The sequence below is a fragment of the Passer domesticus genome, chromosome 12, assembly GCF_036417665.1.
Source record: "Passer domesticus isolate bPasDom1 chromosome 12, bPasDom1.hap1, whole genome shotgun sequence".
NCBI classification, from domain to species: Eukaryota; Metazoa; Chordata; class Aves; order Passeriformes; family Passeridae; genus Passer; species Passer domesticus.
Genome location: NC_087485.1, coordinates 10,595,621 through 10,619,174, shown reverse-complemented (window position 1 = coordinate 10,619,174; position 23,554 = coordinate 10,595,621). Strand labels below are relative to the sequence as shown.

The following is a 23,554-nucleotide window of genomic DNA, read 5'->3' as shown; positions in this document are numbered from 1 at the left end:
CTGTGTGCAGCAGCTCAAAGCAGGGGGCAAGAGCATGCTCATGGGGAAGATTTCTGTGACTACAGGACAGTAAAAAAATGTATGTTACTGGGGGGTTGCCAGGCAGCTGTGAGGGACTGGGGCTGAGATGGCCTTCATGGCTGTTACTTGTCATACTGGTAGATCTAGCAGCAATCAAAATCATTCAAATAATTAACATGCTATATGAGGGTAACTATTGTTCTTGTATCTTTTTAATGGATGAGCTGGAGGGGAAGAGGGTAGAAGTGGAGAAATAAGTGAAGCTAAGTCCTCAGAAATAAAAACGATTTCACTAAAATGGTTCTTGTCTAATTTTCAGTACACCATTAAATGAAAACTTTTCAAAAAAGTTTTCTACACAAGAGCAGTCAAGTCAAACCATTTCTTCATGAAGTCCGATGCATGAAACCATAGGGAAGTACACAGGTGTAATCACAACATAATAACCTTCCCTTTAACCTCAGCTTTATCTTTCAATATTGTGAGGGTTTGATCTTCCCTTTTTTTATATGAGGGGATTTTAAAGAGCAGATGAATATTTCTCAGGAGAAATTAAATGCTGTAATAAGTTATTGCTGCTTTGTGTTTTAGTAGATACTGTAAATGTAGCTAAACAGAAAAGCCCTACATCATTTATATAGCCTTCTGGATGGCAGAGAGCTTCCCATCAATGCTCTGCATAATTCAGAGCAGGAACTTGGCCCACTGCAAAGTTCACAGCTTCCTCTATGTTATAGAAAAATATGTAAGATTAAATAGAACCTGATCACTCGTTTTTAATGTAAGTTGTTCTGGTAGTCTGGGGGCTGCAGGTTTGGGGAGACCCTGCTGGCATCGCCATCTTCCAGTGCCAGCTCGGGCGTCCTGCAGTTCTCAGTGCTGGGTTCCAGTGTGTGTGTGTGTCCTGAATCACATCTCAGGTCAGTCACATCATCTTTTCTTGACATTTCTTTTTTCCCCCCCCCTGAAGCTTTCAGCATTCATGAAATACCAGTATTAAAAAATCAAGGTGACAGAATCAATAAATCTCTTTTAATCAAATGCAGCCTGTTTTCCTGATCACTTAATTGACACGTACCTCCTCTAGGGCTTAAATCTTATTTTTGGCAGCCTCCTCTCTGCTCGGTTGGGACTTGACCAGTGGGAGCTATTTCTGTCTCTCTTTCCTACCCCTCCCTGCCTATGTACAGCCTGTACCCCGCACTGTGTGTGTGTGTACAGCCTGTACCCTGTGCTCATATTTGTGTACATATTTGTGCACAGCCCGTACCCCGCACTCTGTGTACATATTTGTGTATATATTTGTGTACATATTTGTGCACAGCCCGTACCCCGCACTATGTGTACATATTTGTATATATTTGTGTACATATTTGTGCACAGCCCGTACCCCGCACACTGTGTACATATTTGTGTATATATTTGTGCACAGCCCGTACCCCGCACTCTGTGTACATATTTGTACATATTTGTGTATATATTTGTGTACATATTTGTGTGTGTATTTGTGCCCGGCCGTTCCCGGCCCGTTCCGGGCTCCCCTCACGGCCCCGGCCCCGCCCCTCCCGGGGCTCGCGCGCCGGGCGCGCTCCCGCTCACTGCCGCGCGCGCGCCTGGCGGTGCGTGGTAGGAGCGTGCGCCTGCGCGCGGGCGGGGCGGGCGGTCGCCCCGCGGGCCAATGAGCGGGCGCGGCGCGCGGCGGGGGCGGGGCCCGTCCCTCGGTGTTTGGATTCGAACGCGCGGGGCGGCGGCGCAGGCGCGGTGCGCGGAGCGCGGCGCTGCCCCCCAGCGGCGGGGTGAGGCATGGCGGGCGAGGACGCGGCCGGGGCCGAGCCGGGTCCCGCGGGGGGCGCGGCCGCCGCCCCGTCCCCGCCGGGCGAGGACGGCGAGACCCGCCAGCGCTACGAGGAGCTCTGCAGGAGCCTCAACATGGACGAGCGCGCCCGCGCCGAGGCCTGGCTGAGCTACCAGAGCATGAGGCGCAACTACACGCTGGAGGTGACGGGGGGCGGCGGGGCCGCGGCCGGCCGGGGGCAGCGCGGCGGGGCGCGCGGGTGAAGCGCGCAGGGCAGGGACGGCGGTGAGGCGCGGCGGCCTCTCCCTCGCACCGCCCGGGCGGCCGGCAATAACCATCGCCATTGGGCGTCCTAGCGATGGAAAGGTGTTAGAAATGGAAGAGCCCCCGTCGCTGTGGTCCTTGGGTGCCCCGCGGCGCTGCCCGGCGCAGGTGGGAGCGCGGTCGTTAGTTGTGCTCTGGGGGCTTGCGCGGCCGCGGCACGGCCCGGGCTGCGCGGTGAAGGGTGAAAGGGAAAGGGTTGTCGCGTCGTTCTTGAAAACAGGAACACGCGGTGACGCGCCCGGGAGCTTCGGACGCGCCTTTTATCGGTGCCTTGCTGTAGCAAAGGTGGCGCTTGTGATAACCCCCGGCAGCTCCCGGCGCCCCAGCGCTGTCCGGGCGGCTCTCGGGGCAGCGCTCGGTGCTGCGGGGCCGGGGCCGGCCGTGCGCGGAGGAGGAGCCGCCCCGGCAGCGCCGCTGTCACAGCGCGGGCGGGCGGCGGTGCTCGGAGCGAGCCGTGCCGAGCCGTGCCGTGCCGTGCCGAGCCGAGCCGAGCCGTGCCGAGCCGAGCCGAGCCGAGCCGAGCCGAGCCGTGCCGTGCCGTGCCGTGCCGTGCCGAGCCCCGGGGTGTGCGCTCACCGGGCCCGAGCACCACGGAGCCCGACAAAACCACAGCATCCGATTCCGGCTGGCCCCTTGTTTTACCCGTCCTTTTTTCCACTAAAGTGTTACTCTTTGATCAAAGACAGAGAATAAAATTTCAAGTGCTCATTAGAATTAATTTCTGTCTTTAGGTACCAAATTAAATAATTGTTCTGCTGTGTAATACAGAGCAAAAATGGAAGTGATGTTTTTCTTTTCCTGCTGTCTGTTCAAGGCAGAAGAATGTTTTGGTTGCAAGAACTGTAGCTTTTTTCTTCTTTTTATTTTTTTCCTTTTTCTTTTAAATCTGAGCAATACAAAATGCTGTAGAAAACACTAAAAATATATTTTCATATACTCAGAATGTATTTCACACTTTGAGTCAAATATGAAATTTATAATGGTCGCTAGTAAGTTTAGTTTTGATGCAGTTCAGTGTCTAATGTCTATTTAGCACTTGTTTTGTTGCAGTTAAAAACCCAAAGCACAACAGAAGTTTGAAATAGCAAATCAACTTTCTCTCTGGTTGGACTCCATCTGTTCGGGACACCGTGCTTTTCCCGATGCTGGGGTAGCTGAAGAGCATGTTTTTGTTTGCAGTGCGGTATTTGAGATGCCTGATGTTTTGATTCCCAGGGAAATGACATGCATTGGCTGGCTTGTGCCTTGTACGTGGCTTGCAGGAAAGCAATTCCAACTGTGAGCAGGGGAACAGCGGAAGGAAATTATGTATCCTTAACCAGGATCCTGCGCTGTTCAGACCAAAGGTAACTTTTATTCTTGCTGATTTTTAGACACTTAGAAAATCTCAAAGAGTGCTTAGCACCTTGTGAAATTGGAAATAGAGAATAAAAGCTAAATGTGTTTCTTGTTTCCTGCTTTTGAAGATAAACTTTATATCCCCAGAATGTTTGTGTTATGGCTCATGGCCACAGAAGTAGGGCAGCTCCTTTGGCTCAGTACTGTGTTCATAAAAACACTGGTTTTCAAAATAAGAGATTGACTTCCTTCAATCAAAGGAGAAAGAAGCCAGTCACTGAAGAACAGTCAGTTTTGGGGGTGTGCAGATTGAACTTCTCACATGAGAAACCATTTGTAGTTCCCTGTGAAAATGTTCCCAAGATTTATCTCCGTTTTTGTATCAGAAAACTTCACCTTTCACATGGTTTTGCTAAAGTCACTAAATGAGGTCAGAATCTGATCAACAAATTTGTGTCAAATATTTATGTCCATAAAGTAATAAAGAAAAAGTTCTGAAATAATTGAATTTATTTATTAGCAACCTCATTGTGTTCTAAAAATTCCATAGATTGTCACAAAATAAAGAATGAATGTTCTTATGTACTTCTTATCCCATTTCCTCTACTGTTGAAGCATTGCTGCAAAAACATTCCTTTATAAGCTTTTGTTTTCCAATTTCAAAATTCAGGGTATTACATGTTGATATATTGGTTCTGTGATCTGGGCTATCAAGACTAATAACACTGAAAAAGAAGGTGTACATAAAGAAGTAGAAAAAGGAATTAAAGCCAGATTTGCAAAGTGCAATTTACTGAAACTTAAGAGCTTTTTTATACTTTGTAGAATAGTCTTAGCTTTGTAGATCTCACGGGTTGTTTTATTTAAATTAATAAATTATTCAGGAAAACAAGACGAGTCTGATTTCAGATTAATCTAACTGTTGGAGTTTTGTCTTTGTGAGAAGATGCCAGACCTGTGAGTACATAGTTAATGTGGTTATCAGCCGGGGATCTAAAAATATTCCAGGAGCTGTGAGCTCAGCCATGTTTAGAGGACTGGCTCTGAGTTCATTGTCACACTTGCAATGCCACCATTTCATCAGTAGTTTGGGTAGTGGAAACTCCACTTTTGTTGAAAATGTAGGAGAAACAAACAGCCTTTCTGATCTAACCTGTTCGGTATTTGCAGCTTGATCGAGTTTTTTAACAAGATGAAGAAGTGGGAAGACATGGCAAACCTACCATCCCAGTTCAGAGAGCGAACTGAGAGACTGGAGAGGAACTTCACCGTTTCTGCAGTCATTTTTAAGAAGTATGAGCCCATTTTTCAGGACATTTTCAGGTATCCTCAAGAAGATCAACCTCGTCAACAGAGAGGAAGGAAACAGAGGTGTGTTTCTGTCATTTCCAGACTGATTGTAGAGCATCACTTTAGTGAAAATATAATGAAGTTGCTTGGTTGTTTTAGTTGTATTTTGACTGTATTTTTATAGTTGTTGTTTATAATATCAGAGTTGGTTTGTTCTTGCTTGCAGTAAATTTTTTATCTCTTTTTCAGTTTCAGATATGATAGGGGCAGGAAATCCCAAAGCTGCTGAGTTTCTGATGATTTGGGGGATGGGGGAGAAGGGGGAGATTTCAATCTGCCTGTAGGCAAGGGAAGCACTAGTGTTGGAAAGATGGGAAGGACAAGAAGAATCTGATCCTTTTATGATCTGCATGGCTTTAATAACTCATTACTGCTCAGTCTGTTTCACTGCCCGGTAACTCCCATGGATTTGTTCATAGCTACAGATCTTGTGGATATTTTACTTTATAGTAGAAGCTTTGTTTCTTTGTTACTGTTTGTATTTGGAGTGCTGTGGAATTGAACTTGCAGGCTGAAACAGAGGTTCCAGTTGTGCTACACTAAACCTCTTCTAGGTTTTGTGCATCTTTCTGTATTTCCTTTAGTCGGGGCTTTGTGGGAAGGGTCTAAGATTTTTGCCACACTGTGTAAAGCTTAGTTTTCTCTTTAAATTAGTGATTCTTGTATGATGTTTCATCAGTTTTGATTCACTGAGCTCATTGTCTTCTTGCTGTATTTTCCTCCAAAAGACGACAGCCGTGTACTGTGACTGAAGTTTTCCAGTTTTGTTGGGTCCTGTTTGTTCATGCAAAAGGTAAGGGACCTGAAAGGGATTAAATACAGCAGACACAGTTTTATTAGTCATTATTTTATATCAGTCCTTAAAACACTCAGTAGGTGCAGTGTACATATAATCTTTATTGTAAGAGCAGCCTTAAAGCTTATAAGAACAGCAGAGAATTTCAGATGTTTTTCTTGATAGTGACTGTTGGGAGAAAAAGGAAGGAACAGGATTAAATCCTCAGTTTAGGCTTCAGTTGTTCAGTCACAGCATGTATAGTCTAAAATCTTTCCTGATCAAATCTGTGTCTTAAAGAGTTTCCACATCCCAAGGCCTTGTCCTGCTTTGGTGAGTGTTAACTGTGAGTGATGTATACATAAGGTAGTGCTTTGGGGAAAGGAAAGGCAGGATTGATATTCCACATGGAAAGAGCATCATTGTAGATCAGATCCACTGGTAATGTCCAGTAACTTGATTTTTTTTCATAATATAATACCTATTGGAGGAAAACCAGTATTTTAATTTCTTCAAAGAAAGGAATAAAAGGATTTTTTTTGGGGGGGGAGTGTGTGATGGGATGTGTTTTTTCAAATTTAAAAGTGAATTAGTGTTATAATTCCTGCAGTCTGCTATGATTTCCTTAACTGGAAGATTTTGAGGCTGGGACAGAGTAGGCTGTGGTAATATTGAATAGCCTGACACTAATTTTGTTCAGCACAGAACTTTGTTTGAGCCTTTTTTTCAACACTGTGCCACACTGCAGAGCTGGACCCTCAGCACCAAATCCCTGCAAAAGTCAGGAAGGGTGTGCTGGGGCACAAGTGCTGCTCTGGGCACTCCATCCTGTGAGATGCCTTTTTGTAAGGCTGCAAATTCCACCTGAGTGGGCAAGAGAAGTCTTTCCTAAACAAGTGTGGTGCTTTCAGCCTGAAACACAGAATGATTTCAGCCACTGATCCCAGCAGAGGTAGTACTGTACTTATTTCCAGTCAGTCAGGACTTCACTTCCATAGCACAGGTAGGCAGCTGACAGAGTAAGTAGGTCAGTCTGGAAGAATCACAGTTTTTTCTTTTCCCTTCTATAAAGTCTGCACTTTAGTGGGAAGATTGGATGGTTGACAAGGTGCAGAGGGGCTTTGTGGTTCTTCCTGTTGCTGAGTTGGTGACTGATATATCTGAGTAACTGCATCATCCATTGACTACATATTAATTACAAGCAGTTTCAGATACAGTAACCAACCCTTATGGAGAACACCCTGTTGATAAAGCATCCAATTGAATTTTACAAGGAGAAGAAAAAATTACAGTGGCTAGATGCTGTAAAGCTGCAAAATGATTATTAAAGTTTGGCAGCACTTTAAAAATGGAAACTGAGTGTTGACTGTTAAGGCATTGGGTGTTGGTGTGAAGTTTTGTGCCGTGTGGTTTGGGGGTGGGCAGTAAATCCTTAGCACAGCAACCACCCAGCAGTGGCAGGCCCAGGCTTGTCTGCTCCTGCAGCCCATTGCCTTCAGTTCATGCACTGCACACTGAGGGAGCCCCTTGTTCAGTGGGACTGCACTTCTGCAAACTGTTTGTAAGAATTGCTCTTCAAACTCTTGCATTTCTTTCTTCAAAATTGATGGGGGAAGAAAATCTCTGGGTTTTTTATTATTTGGTACGAGGTTGTGAAAGGGAGCCTTGTTTGAAATGTCAGCAACAAGAAATTACTATGGAACTACTGGTACTCTGAAATTATACTTATTTCTGTGCTGACAGTAAATTGTCATGCTTGTGGAATTGATTCCTGTATTAAGACAGTTACTTTGAGAAATTTATTGATTAAAGGTCTGCTAATAGTATTTAGGATTTTCATTGTGAACCTTTAATGATTTGGAAATAACTGAGAAGTGGGTAAAGTTAATTAAAATATCATCTAGGATCCATTATTTTAAGTAGTTTAAATTATCTACATTTAAATAATTTTTCTTCTAACAACCAGGGAACCAGAAAATAGCACAAATTTGAACAAACTGGTATGTTACTGGTAAAAAATAACAGCATAATTGAGAAAAATTCTCTAATCATATATCCATTTCAATGTGTTCTACGTGAGTTTATTGCTAGATGATAGATTTCTTCAAGAATTTAAACCTGTTCTTTATAGTGGGCTCAGCCAAGTGATTTGGAGCTTACCTAAGAAAAAAAGGGAGGGTGGAAAGAGTGGAAGAGTCATTAGTATTTAAGGAGTAATAGAAACATCATGCTGTGCATAAAAAGTGAATTGTGATTTATGTTATTGATTAATTATATAATTTATTTTACTAAACTGTTTTAGCTATGGCCACTCCTCTAGAGAAATATCATAAACATAAATGAGTATAGTAAAGAGTCACATACAGCTCTGATTGTAATCTTTGTGAAAGGTGTTGAAAGAGTGAAGAGCTTACAAGGACTCTTTTCTGCAGGAAAATGAGAGATAAAAAATACTTAATAAACCAGGTCCAGAGATAGCACATTTAGCTCTTTTGTAAAGCACAAGAGAAAATAACTAATATTTATTACTGTTTATAATGAGTATGCCCCCAGCAAATTGTTTTGCAAGAAAACAGATTGTTTAAAAAAAAATTCTGACTTAGAGTTAAGTACAGGTTTGTTCTGGGAGTGAGGGGCAGGGGCTGAAGGAGGGGGCAGTTTCTAGGCCGTCTGAAAACCTGATCCAGCCTTGCCAAAGATGAAGTTGCTTGCAGCTGTTTGCAGCAATGCAGAGCTGGGAAAAAGGGGAAGAGTTGAGTCTCAAAACCCCTTCTACCCCTCGTTGGCCTTCAGAGCAGAATTTGCTTGGGGCAGGTGCAGTGAAGGGAATCCAGTGAGGGACGTGGCTGTGCCAGGCAGTGGGGCTGCTGCTGCCACAGTCACAGAAGCGTGTTCTTCTTCCTTGAGGCAGCTTGCATTAAACAGTCAGTGCTGCTTCAAGTGGTTATGCACTGCTTAATGAGATTACTGTGAACAAGGGAGCAGCAATATCTTATTTAGCAACATTTTGGTAAGGTTTGATTTCAGCACAGTATATGTGGGGTCCTTCACAATTGTTTCTGAAAAAATATTTTACTTTTAAATTGGTTATATGTTATTGTGAGTCTGCTTTACTGCCTGTGTTGCTATCCGGGTACTTAAAGTCACCAAACACTGTATTTCCAAGATTCCATTATTGATTGTAATACAAACATCAACAGTCTCTTGGTTAAAAAAATTCTTAAATCCTCGCTAATTTAATGTCTTATATCTTTCTAATATTGCAGGAAATTTTCCTATGATCAGTGATGACTTGGTCAATTCCTACCATCTCTTGCTATGTGCTTTGGATCTCGTGTATGGAAATGCTCTGCAGTGTCCTAACCGTAAAGAACTCCTGAATCCTAATTTTAACGGTATGTTGAAAAAAAGAAGTCGATTTGAAGTACATGAGAACTAATATTTTCTGTAGCTGGCTGCACAGTTCCATTCCTGTTAATGTAGTATGTAATAACAGAGCAGTGGACTTTGTGAAAAATGCATTAGGTCAAGAATTTGATGTACAATGGAAATACCCTTGCAGGAAGTTCCAGAGTAATACTTTGAGTTAATGAGGGTTAAATGTCAGTGGAAAAGTGCATAAAGACACAGCCATCCCTGGACACAGTGAGACTGGAATATTCTGTGGTGCAGCAGTTTGGAAAGACCCAGGGCTCAGATAGGAGATTTGTTTCTCTCTCATTTCTGGATTGCTGCTGTTCCCTTTCGGAAGAGAATGGAAGTATAGGTTAACTTGATAAGTCAGGATTCAAATGAATGGTGAGAAGTTGCCTTTGAATTTCTGATGTAACTCTTCCCAGGCTTGCACTTCATTTTTAGTGCTGTACAGGATTAGCCAAGTGTAGTGCTTTGGATGTGACCTGAGATTATTATCTCAAATAAATATTGTAGTTCACCAGTGTTTGATTATTTTTTTCCTATTAGAATTGATATATGTAATTTTTATCACTCAGTAACTAACGTTTTTAAATCTCTAACACAAAATTTGCTTTTGATAACATTACCCAGTTAGTGGGCATTGTGTAATTAATAGTTCTTTCAAGACAATTAATTAGTTTCCTGTTTTAGTTTCATAGTACCTTGACTACACAGCATTTAAGAATTTAGGTTTAATAAGAAAGCAGTATATGGATTTGCAAAATTAAATCATACAACATTCTGAATTATAGGTCTACCTGAAGACTTCCATAGTAAGGATTATAAAGTATCATCTGACCCTCCCTGCATCATTGAAAAACTGTGCTCTTTACATTATGGATTAGTTTTAGAAGCAAAAGGTATAAAGGAACATTTTTGGAAGCCATATATTCGGAAGCTTTTTGACAAAAAGGTTGGTCAGTAAATTTGTAATGTAGAAGAATCTCTCCTTACTTGATACCTTCAAAGCCTTTTTAAGAAATGAAATGCCCATCCTGTGTTCTTAAATGTCTTACAGCTTTTAAAAGGAAAAGATGAAAATCTGACGGGATTTCTGGATCCTGGGAACTTTGGAGACAGTGTGTAAGTCCCTGTCCGTGGTTTGGTTTGCAGGAGTGTCCCTCATGGCCCAGCCGTTCCCTGATCTGAGCACTGGTAGCACCATGCCTTGTGTGTTCAGAATGGCCATCCAGCACTGCCCTCCTGTTCTGGCACTGCTGGGGGCTGAGGTCTGCTTGGAAGAGGAGCAGTGCTTCAGGATGGTGTTACCTGATGTCTGCTTTTATTCTCATGTTCCTCTTTACTGGATTTTTTCTTTGTGTGTAACTCAGAGTTGTTATGAAAAAGCTGTGGGAGCACATTGAGTAGGAGGTGGGAGGGAAAAAAATGGGTTTGGTGGTGTTTAGAGATGTTTATGTGTAGGACTTACTTTCTTTTAATGATACAAAAATGGTTCAGTGTAGTTTATGATACGATGCTGTGTAAATTTTGAGGAGTTTCCAGGAAATAGGAGTTCTCAGTGTTTTACTGTGTTCTCCTGCAGCTGGATAAATGGCAGGGCATCAGATACATAGGGAAAATAATGCCCTTGCCACTGTGATGTATAAGGTACTGTGGATCTTAAATGAGCTTCAGTGAGGGTCAAAAGAAATTGGAAGTAGACTTTCCCCGGGCTAGAACTGTGTTCAGTGTGTGAGCAGATGAACAAAGCAGTCTAAATAAAGGGGGTTTGTCTGCCTTTCCTTTCTGCTGTAGCAAAGCCATCAACAAGGCCTATGAGGAGTATGTTCTGTCAGTGGGAAATCTTGATGAGAGAATATTCCTTGGCGAGGACGCGGATGAAGAGATTGGAACTCTCACAAGGTGCTTGAACACACCTTCAGGACTGGAAACAGCTGAAAGGGTACAAGTGAAGCATAATTTGCAGCAGCATTTTGACAGAGTGAGTATGGCATGGTCTGTGTTGCTTTTTTTATATGTCACCCTCCCTGGCTGCCTGTGGAGACAGAAATAAAACACAGCTCAGAGTGTGGGGAGAAAATGGTCAGAGTATTGGAAGCTGGACTTCATGGTGAAGAATGTAATGTATTTGTTAAAAGAAGTTGCTGTATGGTTAGGTAATTAGAAAATATAATTGAAGGGACATCCTTGATGTTACATTATTTTAATGTTGTGGCTTGATCTGATGCAAATAAACTAAAATGCTGATCAGAAGAACTTCTCATGTTAAACCTTTTAAACTTGCTGAAAGGAAGCCCTGGCTCAGTACACTTTTGCTATGAGCTGCAGCTTCCTTTGTTACTTGGGCTAGGAAGGGATACTGGGGTTGGGGGGATTTTTGAGATTGGTCTAATTGTTTCACGCTCAATTCCAGCATCTGCATTTCAGCATAGATCATAGATCTGTGTACAGAACTGTTTGATACAAACATGTGAGCAGCATAGACAAACTCTTCTTTGCTCTTACCTGAGTCATGGTCTGCTTTGGGCTGTTTGATTAGGTGCTGTTTTTTCCCATAACAGAGAGTAAGAATTCTGCAGATTGGTGTTTCTAGGTTATGAGCTTTATCAAAGTTTATACAGAGTCCATATGTATATGTGGTTATTCTTTTATTTTCAGTCCAAATCACTGAGGATCACAACCCCCCTTACTGGCCGCAAGTATATTAAAGAGAGCAACCCCTACGTGACACCTGTTTCCATAGCAACCTACAGCCTGAGCCGCCTGCACACGATGCTGGCAGGGCTGAAAAATGCCCCCAGTGAAAATCTGGAGCAAATACTCAGGTAAATTTGGTGTTTGGCCAAATAATCCTATTTTCTATTCCAGTTTTAATAGCAAACATTAATGCTGAACAGTGTAAATTAAAAGGTGAGCCAATCTTTTACTACTGGAGTCAAATGGAATCCAGAGAGACACTTACATTTCAAAGGACTGTTCTCTTTATTTAGACTCATCTGTCCTTAGAGATTGATGAACATCCACCATTTAAAACCCAGCAGTTCTGAGATTCTCTAACCACAAGCTGTCAGTATAAAATTTTCAAGACTCTTCTTCATGCTTAACAAATGGCACTACCTAGGAAATCACTCCACACTGTAGGAGATGCAAACCAAATTTTATTCTCCATATGTATAAACTGTTTTGCAGTTAGCCACATTTAGGTCTGTTTGTATTGCTGTGCAATATGTTTCCATTTTTTATGCTCTCAACATATTAAAAAATAGGGTGGTTTTGGTCTTAGTAGGAACTGAAAATGTTTAGTTTCTATTTTCAGGTCATGCTCCAGAGATCCTTCTCAATCCATTGCAAACAGAGTTAAAGAAATGCATGATGTGTACTGTCAGAGCACTCAGTCTGAAGGAGAATTCAGTAACTTTTCCAAAGGTGGGAAATATTTCACTTACCCATAAAATGCATACACATCCATCTCTTGTAATTAAGTTTTACATATAGGTTATGCTTTAGCACAAATGTCTTTTCTACTTCTCTTGCCTTTTCCTATGCTCTTAAGACATAGCAAATTTCAATACTCTGTAAAATTTTATAATCAGCCATAGCTTGAATTGCTGGAATTTGATCGTACTTTCAGCACTAGAGAGTGAAATGAAAAGGACTTATAAGTGTACCACTTTTTCTCTCAAGTATAAGATTATTAGTGATGGCATGGATTTCTGTGCTGGTAAGGAAAATCCGAGTAACTGTAGTCTTTAAAAACCCAACAGCAACTTTGGCTTACATATGAGGATGGATTAGTAAAGGTATTAAAATCCTGCCAGTATAAACACAAAAACATGATTTGCAAAGTTGTCTTGATAGCTGAAGTGCCTGAAGATGGATTGAATATAAGGAAGATGATCTTGACCTTGTTTCTTAATAAGGCCTTCCTTTGTTCTTGTCAGCTTAGTTGCTTCACTGCTTTTTGTTGCACAGTGCAAGGTGGATCCATACAGGTACATTTTCTGAATTTGCATTGTGTCTATTACAGCAACATTAAGGATTGTTCTTATGCATGGTGATGTAATGCTGATACCCAAAATCTGTGCTCAGTAGCAAATTACTCTGCTCTGCATTCACAAATCAGTGCAGTGTAGGAGAAGGATTCCTACATTAACTTGAAATTTACTGGTTTAGTCCTGAAAGTATTGTATCCACAGCAGCACACAAATCCACACAAGCTATTGTTGCATTTCTGTATGTGAAGATGAAGAATGTAATAATTTTTTATTGCATTTTACAATATTGCTTCTATTTAACTTCCTGCAGATGTTGCTAGTAAACATTTTCGTCGTGCTGAGATGCTCTACTACAAGGTCTTGGAGTCAATCATTGAGCAAGAGAGGAAGAGACTGGGAGACACTGATTTATCTGTAAGGAAAACTAATCAAAAGGTTCCTCACTTTTAAAGTTGGACCTGCAAAAAAAGAACACAGATGTAGAGCAGAATTGTCAGCTATTTAAAATAAGGGTAAATCTCTGAGAAGAACCTTGTAAGTACATCTGAATGGAAGAAAAAAGGTTCAAGAAATTGTGTTTGCAAACACCAAGATAGATGAAATTTTTAATGGCTCTTTAATTTTTAATGAGCCATTTTAAAGATGGCTCATTTTGAACTCAGTTCTGTCTCTTAAAAAACAGCTTCACTTTTTATAAGCTTAGAATCTTGCTGTTGAGACAATAAAAAGTGTTTTATTCTTCTACAGTTACACTGTAAAATAAGCTTTAAAATTTGTAACTCTTGCAGGCAATACTGGAGCAAGATGTGTTTCACAAGTCTCTGCTGGCATGTTGCCTGGAGATCATTACCTTTACATACAACCCACCTGGAAACTTCCCATTCATCACTGAAATATTTGACATTCCAGTTTATCATTTTTACAAGGTAATGTGTTTGATAGCTGGAAATGCTTACAAAGTCATGAGTGCTCATTGACCTGTATGACAACCTAGGACTGAGTCATTGTAATGCAGCTTTCTAATAGTCTCTTCCTTTGAAAATCAAGTGTTGGAATTAGACTTTGTTTAAGAACAGATCTGTGAAACAAGTACATTATTTATAATACATTATTATTATATATATGATCCTTATTATCCACTGCACAGGTAATTGAGGTTTTCATTAGAGCAGAGGACGGCCTTTGTCGGGAGGTGGTGAAACACCTGAACCACATTGAAGAGCAGATCCTGGAAAGTATGGCATGGAAACGGGAATCTGTACTGTGGGACAGGATCAGAGAGAATGAAAACAAAGTTCCCACTTGTGAAGAGGTGAGCACATCTTTCTGTGTGTTACTTAGCTTTCATAACCAGACAGGATGGCAGAGAGAGGACTGTGTGCCCTGAAGGAGAGGTCTTACATGTCCCAGTAGCAGTTCACCATCCCAGCCCATCAGTGCAGGGAAAGCAGCAAGTGCAGGGTGCTCTGGCCTGGTCAGGGCCATCTCTGTGGAGACATCTGCAGCAGAGACAGGCACCAGAGATGATTCTTATCCAGTATTTTATCCAGTATTTTATTGGTGTAGCAGAACAGTGAACAAAATGGTCAAACAGGGAAGGTTTGGACCAGTAACTTTTGAAAAAAATTTTAGATAAAAAATGTAGTAAAAAGTACACACAGTAGCCACAGAAAGACTATTAAAGTGTGTGTATCTTCTAGAGCAGCACCATCACTACTCACTACTAGTTTTGTTGGGATTAGGGTAGGTTTGTCACTTTTCTTGTTATTTTTCCACAAAGTTTTGCTGTTCAAAATCTGTAGTGCAGTAGCTTTTAAAAATTTGCTATGTAGTTAGTGTGTGACACAGACACTCTAACAAAAGGATAAATATTTTAGGTAATGCCACCTCAGTACTTTGAGAGATCTGCTGGGAGCAGTGTTGTAGGCTCACCATTGACACCACGGCGAATTAACGAGGTTCGTGCTGAAAGCGGAGGACTGGGAAAAGGTGAGGTTTTTAAAGCAGAATGTGCTGTACAGTGCTTACTTGGATGGAATTATGCTTTAATGCCAGTGTACAGTTAGCTGCAAACACATTGGTACAGGGTATTGCAGCTCACAGAGTTGCATCAAAGGTCTAAGACTGATGGATTCATCATATCAGTGTGAACAATCCTGCTTTTTTGGGTATTCTCAGGTGATGGATATGAACAGCATGTGTATGTGTGTGTTAAACCGTATTTGTACATGCACACACACAGAGCTTCCACTCTAATTGGTTTGCTTTATTGTTAAATTAGAAGAGAAACCCCACTATATATTAGGTGACATCTCAAACGTTTTCCACAAGAAAAAATAAAATAAAATGTATGAACTTAGACAAATATTAAATATAGCATTATTGAGGATTAAGTCATCTCTAAAAGCAATCTGTATTTTAAAATTTTTTTTCCTGAAGAGCTTTCCATGACATATTTTGGTTTGCATTAGATCTCCACTACCTTGTAAAACAAGAGTTAAATAGATCTGTGTGTGTGTGTTTTCCCTGCCCAGGCCTCTCCTCCCCTCCAGCCACGCTGTACGACAGGTACAGCTCTCCCACGGCCAACCCCACGCGGCGGCGCCTGTTCGCTGACAATGACAGCGGCCCCGAGGGTGGCACGGTCAGGGTGCCCCCGCAGCCCGTGGTGAGCACGGTGCCAGTGCAGAACATGAGCCCCGAGGCTGTGTCTGTGACCCCAGTGCCTGGCCAGACCCTGGTGACAGTGGCAACGGCCACCGTGACAGCCAACAACGGGCAGACGGTGACAATACCCGTGCAAGGTGAGGGAAAAGCTGCTGCTTTCCAGGCTTGTTCCCATCTGGGCATTAGAACACAGCCAGGGAGAACTGCATTACTATGAACTTCAGCTCCATTGTCTTCTCATGTCATGATGCAGTTTCCAAAGTATTTTATTAAACAATTTCATGTATAATATACTGAATGTGTAGTTATAAGTAGCTAATAAAGGAAGTACTGAATTATTTTTAAAAACTAAAAAAAAAAATACCTCACACACACCCCCACACAGCTTGCACCTATTTCAGGCTCTTTTTGTTACATTACAGGTATTGCCAATGAAAATGGAGGAATAACTTTCTTCCCAGTCCAAGTAAATGTAGGTACGCAGCCCCAGGCTGTGTCTGGGCCCATGCAGCCCCTGAGTGCCCAGACTCTGGCTGGCACCCTGAACCCTCAGATGGCTGGGGCAGCACTGCAGTTGCCAGGGCAGTTGGCAGTGCAGCAGATCTCCCCTGGAGAGCAGAGACAGACCCAGCACCTCAGTGCCACGGCTGTCAGGCCTCGCAAGATGGGCTCACTTGCACTCTTCTTCAGAAAGGTACTTTTTGATCTGAGTTTGCTTTGCTTAGTTCTTATTTTGGTAAACTTGCAGTAATTTTAAAAATACACACTTATTGGTTGTAACAATGAGGTCATATTACATTTAATTTATACCTTAGTTATTCATACTCACCTGAAGAGTAGTTTTCTCCTGCAGGCCACTTCTCATTAGCAAAGGAGCGTGCTGGCATGTCAGGACGCGGAAATAGATTCTGTATTTAGCCAGCAGGCTCTTTAAGGCGTCCCTTTTCTTGAAAGCTCTTCCAAAGAAAGAGGTTAACTTTTGAGACTTTCTGGTTTATTCAATACCAGGGTTGCTGTAGGCAACGCAGTGCCCTTTCTGTGCTCAGGACAGCTTAGAATTTAATCTTCAAACAAATGTTTTCTTAGTACTGACACCAGTACTGAGAATGTCTGTGCCTTATAAGCAAGTTAAATTTGAATTTAGTTATTCTTCTCTTGGCTTAGCATTTGCACAAGCTCTACAGGTGTGCAAGCTGAGCTACTCTTTTGCTGGCTCAGAAGAGCAGCGTTGCTGTGGCCCTGAGCACAGTGTCCAATGTCCCAGGTGTATCACTTGGCCAGTGTTCGTCTGAGGGACCTCTGTGCCAAACTCGATGTGTCTGAGGAGCTGCGCAAAAAGATCTGGACATGCTTTGAGTATTCCTTGGTGCACTGCCCTGAAATCATGATGGACAGACACCTGGATCAGCTGCTGATGTGTGCCATCTACGTCATGACTAAGGTAAAGTGAGAGCAAAGAAAAGGCCAACAAAAATCTCCTTTAATACTTAATATTCCAAATACTACTTCCTCAAAAAGCCCCAAAGCAACAAACACACACAACCCAAGCCAAACAAATGACCCAATGGCCTGCAGAAAAACTGAACCTTTTCTGTGCATCCCCCTTAGGTTACTAATGAAGACAGATCATTCCAGAACATCATGCGCTGCTACCGGACACAGCCGCAAGCCAAGAGTCACGTGAGCAGTCACTGTTTAACCTTGTGGGATCTGGTTTATTAAATGCCTTCATTCTGTTTTGGGAACAGATCACTTGGTAAAGCAATATTTAGTATTAAGGGGATGCAGTCTGTGAACTGTTCTCAAAAGAGAGTAGTCATATCTAAAATCCTACACTACTGAAAGCTTTTTATATTAAACTGTACCTGAAATAGAAAATGTTCTTAAACACGAAGGAGGCAGTGCCCATGGGCTATTAGGAGGCTGTATTTTGCCCTGCCAGAAGCAGTTTGGTACCACAGTGAAGTGTCGTGCAGGCAGCTGTTCCCTGGCTGGCTCCACGGTGCCTGCTCAGGCTGCTCCCTGTCCCTGCAGGTCTATCGCAGCGTCCTCATCAAGGGCCGCCGCCGCCGCCACTCGGGCAGCAGTGACAGCAGCAGCCAGCAGAGCTCACCCACAGACAGGAGCAAGGACAGGAACAAAGAAAGAAGTGAGTGATTCCGAATGCCAGGTGTTTGGGTTTAATTCCATTTCCAAAACTGTGTGAAAATGAAGAGTTGGTTTTTGTTTTGTTTCACCCCAAACGGTTCCTCCTTTAGTAAACTTAGACACATTGATAACGTTCAAGAGTTGCTCTAACTCAAGGTTTTATTGCACCCATTCCGACAGTTTCAAATCCCTCCCCATGTGCAATTACCTGGGGAATTTGCTGTGCTGGCCTGAGCTCTGAGTTCAGCTCACACACCAAAGAACTTTGGAGTCTTTGCAGAATAAGGAAATCTGAGCTAGCCCAGGTTCAGTTACTCTTATCACAACCACAAAGCTGCAGCAGTTTCTTTTGCAGCACTGACTGTCTGCAGAAATGGGAACACCACCCACAGCCTTGATTTCGGCATAGCTGCCAGCTCTGGGGATTCTTCCCTTGATATGTGAACTGACACATTTTCCTTGAATTAACTTTTATAAAGGAAACCAAAGAGGTGATGCTGTTGATTCCTACCAGCAGTTTTCAAGGTATTTAATAGATGATGGTATAAGCAGTAGGTGTTAATATTTTCTGTCAGAGGGAGTGGCAGGGAGGGTAGGCAGAAAGAAATACATGTATTTTGCAACTTCCCACATTAAAATAGCAGGAAGTATGGCCTAGCCAAATATTTCTCCTACTGACAGAAAAAAACTGCCATTCTTTACTTAAAATGGTGCCAGGTGGCAACAAGAAAGAACTCCTGCTAAAAGTATAACACAAATGCTGAAAAAATTGAGTTTCAGCTCTTTTTATACTGTCATGCAACTCAGCTCCTACAGCACATCCCTTGCAGTTTATCCAGTAAGAAGTTAGAAATCTACAAAGCTTTTGTGTAAGGGACAAGGCTCAGGGACCCAAACAGGCAGCGTGCTGGTGGCAGCGGGTTCCCGGTCGGTCCCTGTTTGCCGAGGGGGGCTGGCTCTGTGCCTGCGGGGCTGGCAGTGGCTGAGCCCGGGCTCTCTGTGCCTGCAGGCAGCCGTGACTCCAGCCCGGTGATGCGCTCCAGCAGCACCCTGCCCGTGCCCCAGCCCTCCAGTGCGCCCCCCACCCCCACCCGCCTCTCCGGCCCCAACAGCGACAGCGAGGAGGAGGAGCGCGGGGACCTCATCCAGTTCTACAACAACGTCTACATCGAGCAGATCAAGGACTTTGCCCTCAAGTACACTTCAAATGCAGTAAGTTACAGTCTGTGCTTTTTCTTAATAAACAGAGCTTTATCTTCTGACCATGCAGTGAAATTTCCTTAAATTAAAAAATACTAATCTGGCCTAGTAACACAACAAAACTTGCATTTGTTGTACATTGCATGGATCTGTGTGGAAAAGCCTTGCTGCAGTGAGCTCTGAGCTGGGGCTGCAGCTCTGAGGGCCTCTGTTCTCTCCGAGCAGACAGACTCCCCTCCGCTCTCGCCGTACCCGTTCGTGCGCCTCGGCTCCCCCCGCAGAGTGCAGCTCTCCCAGCACCACCCCCTGTACATCTCACCACACAGAAACGAGTCTGCCCTCTCTCCCCAGGAGAAAATATTCTACTACTTCAGCAGCAGCCCCTCAAAGGTGAGACTAAAGCGTTCTAGTTTGATTTTTTAAATTCTTAACTCTGATTTTTGGTTTTGGTAGTGCAATTACAGCAGACTCTGCAACACAAAGTTTTGTTTACATTGTCCAACACACACGTCATCACCTAAGGCTCATCAAACTGCCAGTGCAGCTGCACGGCTGTAGGGCTGGATGGGCCTTTGACCTCTGCATGCAGTTACAAACTCCCTTAAGACTTACTCTGGTAAGGGAGCAGCCAGTACAGTGAAGACAATACCTTGTTACAGTACAGATTTCCACAACAGAGCCTGTCCAGTCCCACTGCAGTGTGTCTAACAACACATCATATTGGGGCAGACACAAAACAGTTAGAGCTAATCCTTCTTTTGCCCCCCTCCTCCCTCCAGAGGCTAAAGGAAATCAACAGCATGGTTCGAACTGGAGAAACCCCCACAAAGAAGAGAGGCATCCTCTTGGAGGATGGAACTGAAGCCCCAGCCAAGCGAATCTGCCAGGAGAATCACACGGCTCTGTTAAGACGACTCCAGGACGTAGCGAATGACCGAGGGTCTCACTGAGCCTGCACAGCTCCTCCCTCCCTGACTGAGCTGAGCCTGGGCCAGGGCAGGAGGTGGGACAGCTCTGGGGACAGGCAGGATCCACCTCAGACCCACGACACAACCCCAGGGCTTGCTAAAGCTCTTCACAAGGCAAGTGACCCATCTCCAGCCTTGCCTGGAGAACACATCCCTAACCCAGCTGTGGACCTTGCAGCAGGTATTTACAGCTTTGCTTTGCTCTAGTCACTGCTTCACCCTTGTCAGCTGTGGCCAGACAGGTCCAGGTGCCTCAGCATGGAGCCCTCCACCAAGGTACCCACAGACAGTGCCAGGGTCCCTCACTAACCCCCTCACAAACTAACAGCTTAGAGTAACATTCTCACACAGTCCCGATCTGCTTGCTGGAAGGGACAAGGGGCACGTTTTGAGCCCTGCAGGAAGCTGGATGGGTGGACTCTGTTCAGATTCAGCATGTTCCACACACCTTTGAGAAGCAGCACGGTGTTGAGCTTTAATGTGTGGCCCTTTTCTGTACCAAGGGAGGTGATTGTGTTGATTGGTTTGAGCTGTGCAATGTTTGAAAGTGACCTCATGTTCCCGAGGTGACACTTGGGATGGGGCTGTGAAGCATCATGTTTAAAGCAGATGAATTTTGCTGTATATTTGCAATGGCACTTTCTAAATGTGAATATTTTTTGCAAAGGTCGACTTCAGATGTCTTTCTGTATTGAAACAATTTGACTTTTGTATTTATTTCAATCTGACATCCCATTGCTCCTCTTGCCAGCACATGGCATTAAGGATTCATTGTAACTCAGTGTATAAGCAACAATGAATGCAGGAAGCCAGGGATGTGTGCTTTTTTCAAGGAATTTTATATGCTTGTTGCTTTTCTTGATAGGCACTGTAGCCCTTGCTCACTCAGCAGCAGGAAGGTGGTGTCCATCTCCTAAAACATACACTTGTTGGTGTTTGAAGGACAGGGCTTGGCAGTTTGGGTTTGTGTTTTAGTTTTTGTAAAAGGCCTAAAGCAAGCTGCCTGGGAGAAATCCCTCTCCTACTACCACAATCAGCACGTGCTGCACATAAACTTACCTACCTGTTTTCATTTAAAATAGGTCCAAAATACCAGATGTGTTAGGAAATCAACCCTCTCCCACAGTACAGGATGCCCGGCCTCTGCTAGGGAGGGGGTGCTCTTCATTTAAAATGAAGACACACAGGTTCCAGAAGGTTTTCTGAGGAAGCAAAAGCTAAAAGCCCTGTTTTCAGTCATTCCTGCCCATCTGAAGAATAGGAAAATGTAAGACTTAACTCCACTATAAACTCAACTAAAGTAAAATAAAAACATGTTTTTCTTACCTGTATAACAAAAGCTGAAGTCCAGAAGTTGTGTAGATGTTTCTGTAAAAATATTTATGGAAGTGTCAGACAATTCTTGTTGTTACTATGTTCCATTAACTTCACTTTGTATGAAAATATTGCAATTGTATTTTTCAATAAATACTTTATAGACTCTGTTTCCTGTTTGTGTGTGAAAAGCATTTGTGTGTGAAAAGCTAGAAAGTCTGCAGCAAGGACTTCAGTCCCACACTGCAACTGAAGGTTTAAAAATAAATAAATGATCACATCTCAGTCACACTACAAGGGATTTACTCCTGCCCTGGTTGTCACTGTGGTTGTTCCATGTGTGTCCCCTCCTGCTGCTCCATCCAAAGGCACCAGGGAATGCCCCAGCTCCAGCTGCTGCTCCCTTGGCAGAGGAGGAAGAGGAGGGTGCCTGCCTCACTGCAAGCACTGGAGGGCTCCAGAACAATCTGCCCTGCTGGCAGGAGCTGTTTACACAAATCTCACACACTCAGTGACAGCAGAATTATTTCCTGTGTGCTGGGTACTCACATTCCCACTGAGGGAAATCTCTAAACATTGCTAAGTAAAGAACAGCTCTGATCACCACTGGCTGGTGCTGTGTTTGTACAGCTACAGCTGCACTGGTTGTCCCCTGCCTTTTTACCTAAGGGTCCTGAGACTATTTCATCAACTGCTGTTCCTGTCTCTTTCTGGAAAGAAGTTAAGTTACCCTCAGCTGTAACTAATACTAAAGATAGAACTTGCAGTTTCTACTTCAAAGAAAATGCTAAAAAGAAACTAAACAACTTCAACAGAGGTGTACCAAAGGAAAAAACAAAAAAAAAATCATAAACTTTATATTAAAAAAGATAAATCTGAAGTGGCTTCAAATAATTTCTTTCATGACTTAGAACAGTTTGGTTGGAATCCAACTGCAAACCTCAGCAGGAAACTCCAGTGGTGTAACTTGCAGATCCCTTGGAAATGTTCTTTAGAGAGTTCAGAATTTAAAAGATGATATTCAGAAACATGCCCTTATCAAAGTATTGGCCAGACCTTACTCTTTCATCAAATTATGTACCTGTTCTAAGAAAAACATAGCACAGTCCAGGAGAAAAGGATTTGATTTCCATGGCACTGTTTCAGTACTCATTCACCTAGCTTGCTCCTGGAACAGCTTCTTTTAAGACAAAGCTGATTACAAAAGTACCCAGCATTCTCCCCTTTCCCAGTCTAATGAAAATACTAATTTTGCAGATTATTCATTCTAAACTAAACCTCCCATTCTCTAAATAAAGAAAATTGTTCTTAACAAACTGCTGTTAGCTGGATTTGACTTGGAGCAATCCAACCTAGTGACCAGCCTTGCAGGGTCTGTGACAGCTCAGAGAAACAGAACTGACTGCACTAACCATCACTTTCACCACCTCTTACCCTGTCATTGCTCCTGGGCACTGCTCTTGCCAACTGTGCTGTTTCCTGGCCAGCAGCAGCACTGGCAGCTGGGGCTGCGCTGCAGCAGAGCCCAAAGAGCTGCCCAGGATTAGAAGGGATTTAACTTCTCTGCCAGTGCTTCACCTGGGTGGCTTAGGAAATGTGCAAGTCAGTGATTTGTAACAGAGGCAACATAGATATCACAGAGCAATCATAAAAACGAATAAAGGGGAATGGTCAAAGCCCAGTTTAGCTCCAGGCCTGCCCCTGCCCAAGCAGTTCATGTGCTCAGCCCAAGGCCAGGCCCATCATCTGAGCACACCAGGAGTCCTTGAACTAAAACCTTGCCCATGATAAATCTGAAACATTTCAGTTTCAACCTTCCCAAAAAAAAACCCAAAAACAGCAGCAACGGAAGTCATCTCACAGTATTTAGTGGCAACACTCCAGGCCAATACATGCACCCTCAAACTCTTCTCACATCCTTTCCTTGAAAGCAGCACTTTTCCAGGCAATACAAACTCACCTTTAAATCAGTTCCTCCGTTCCTGTCCTCTACTGCAAATCTGATGAGGCACATGGCAATTCTGAGGCACTTTTAATTCCTCATAAGCTGGCAAGTGTCCAGAATACTGAGGCTATTGGGACATTAATGCCACTCAGAACACTGACAGAGGCAAGTGCCACAAAGCCATCTGGTTTTCCTGTCACTGAGTGTATGACACTACTGGGAAAGTCTTTGTCTATTTCCTTAGAAGCCAAGGAGTTGTCATTTGCAACCTGTTCTGTTTGAGAACAAGTGACTTTA

The 23,554-nt window shown here is 43.2% G+C and overlaps 1 protein-coding gene and 1 long non-coding RNA gene across 3 annotated transcripts; one reads left to right on the top strand and one right to left on the bottom strand.

Moving 5' to 3' along the window:
- The first annotated feature begins 1,736 nt into the window (after positions 1 to 1,736).
- On the top strand, positions 1,737 to 21,482 carry RBL2 (RB transcriptional corepressor like 2). Of its 2 annotated transcripts, none has more exons than XM_064387320.1 (22): positions 1,737 to 2,019; positions 3,356 to 3,486; positions 4,649 to 4,849; positions 5,557 to 5,621; positions 8,870 to 8,998; positions 9,812 to 9,972; positions 10,078 to 10,142; positions 10,815 to 11,001; positions 11,679 to 11,845; positions 12,337 to 12,446; positions 13,326 to 13,429; positions 13,804 to 13,941; positions 14,163 to 14,327; positions 14,893 to 15,004; positions 15,550 to 15,819; positions 16,105 to 16,376; positions 16,947 to 17,123; positions 17,291 to 17,362; positions 17,717 to 17,831; positions 18,840 to 19,042; positions 19,256 to 19,420; positions 19,810 to 21,482. In XM_064387320.1, the coding sequence occupies exons 1-22, from the start codon at positions 1,825 to 1,827 to the stop codon at positions 19,978 to 19,980; spliced, it is 3,375 nt and encodes a 1,124-aa protein (XP_064243390.1). In that variant the 5' UTR covers positions 1,737 to 1,824; the 3' UTR covers positions 19,981 to 21,482. The 2 variants fall into 2 exon arrangements, with proteins under 2 accessions (XP_064243390.1, XP_064243391.1); XM_064387321.1 differs by lacking the exon at positions 1,737 to 2,019 and adding an exon at positions 2,035 to 2,248.
- On the bottom strand, positions 12,162 to 21,456 carry LOC135279797 (uncharacterized). Its single transcript, XR_010346999.1, has 2 exons — positions 21,325 to 21,456; positions 12,162 to 13,473 (listed from the first exon to the last, which is right to left on the bottom strand). It is a non-coding gene; the product is annotated as an uncharacterized LOC135279797 (long non-coding RNA).
- Positions 21,483 to 23,554: the final 2,072 nt, after the last annotated feature.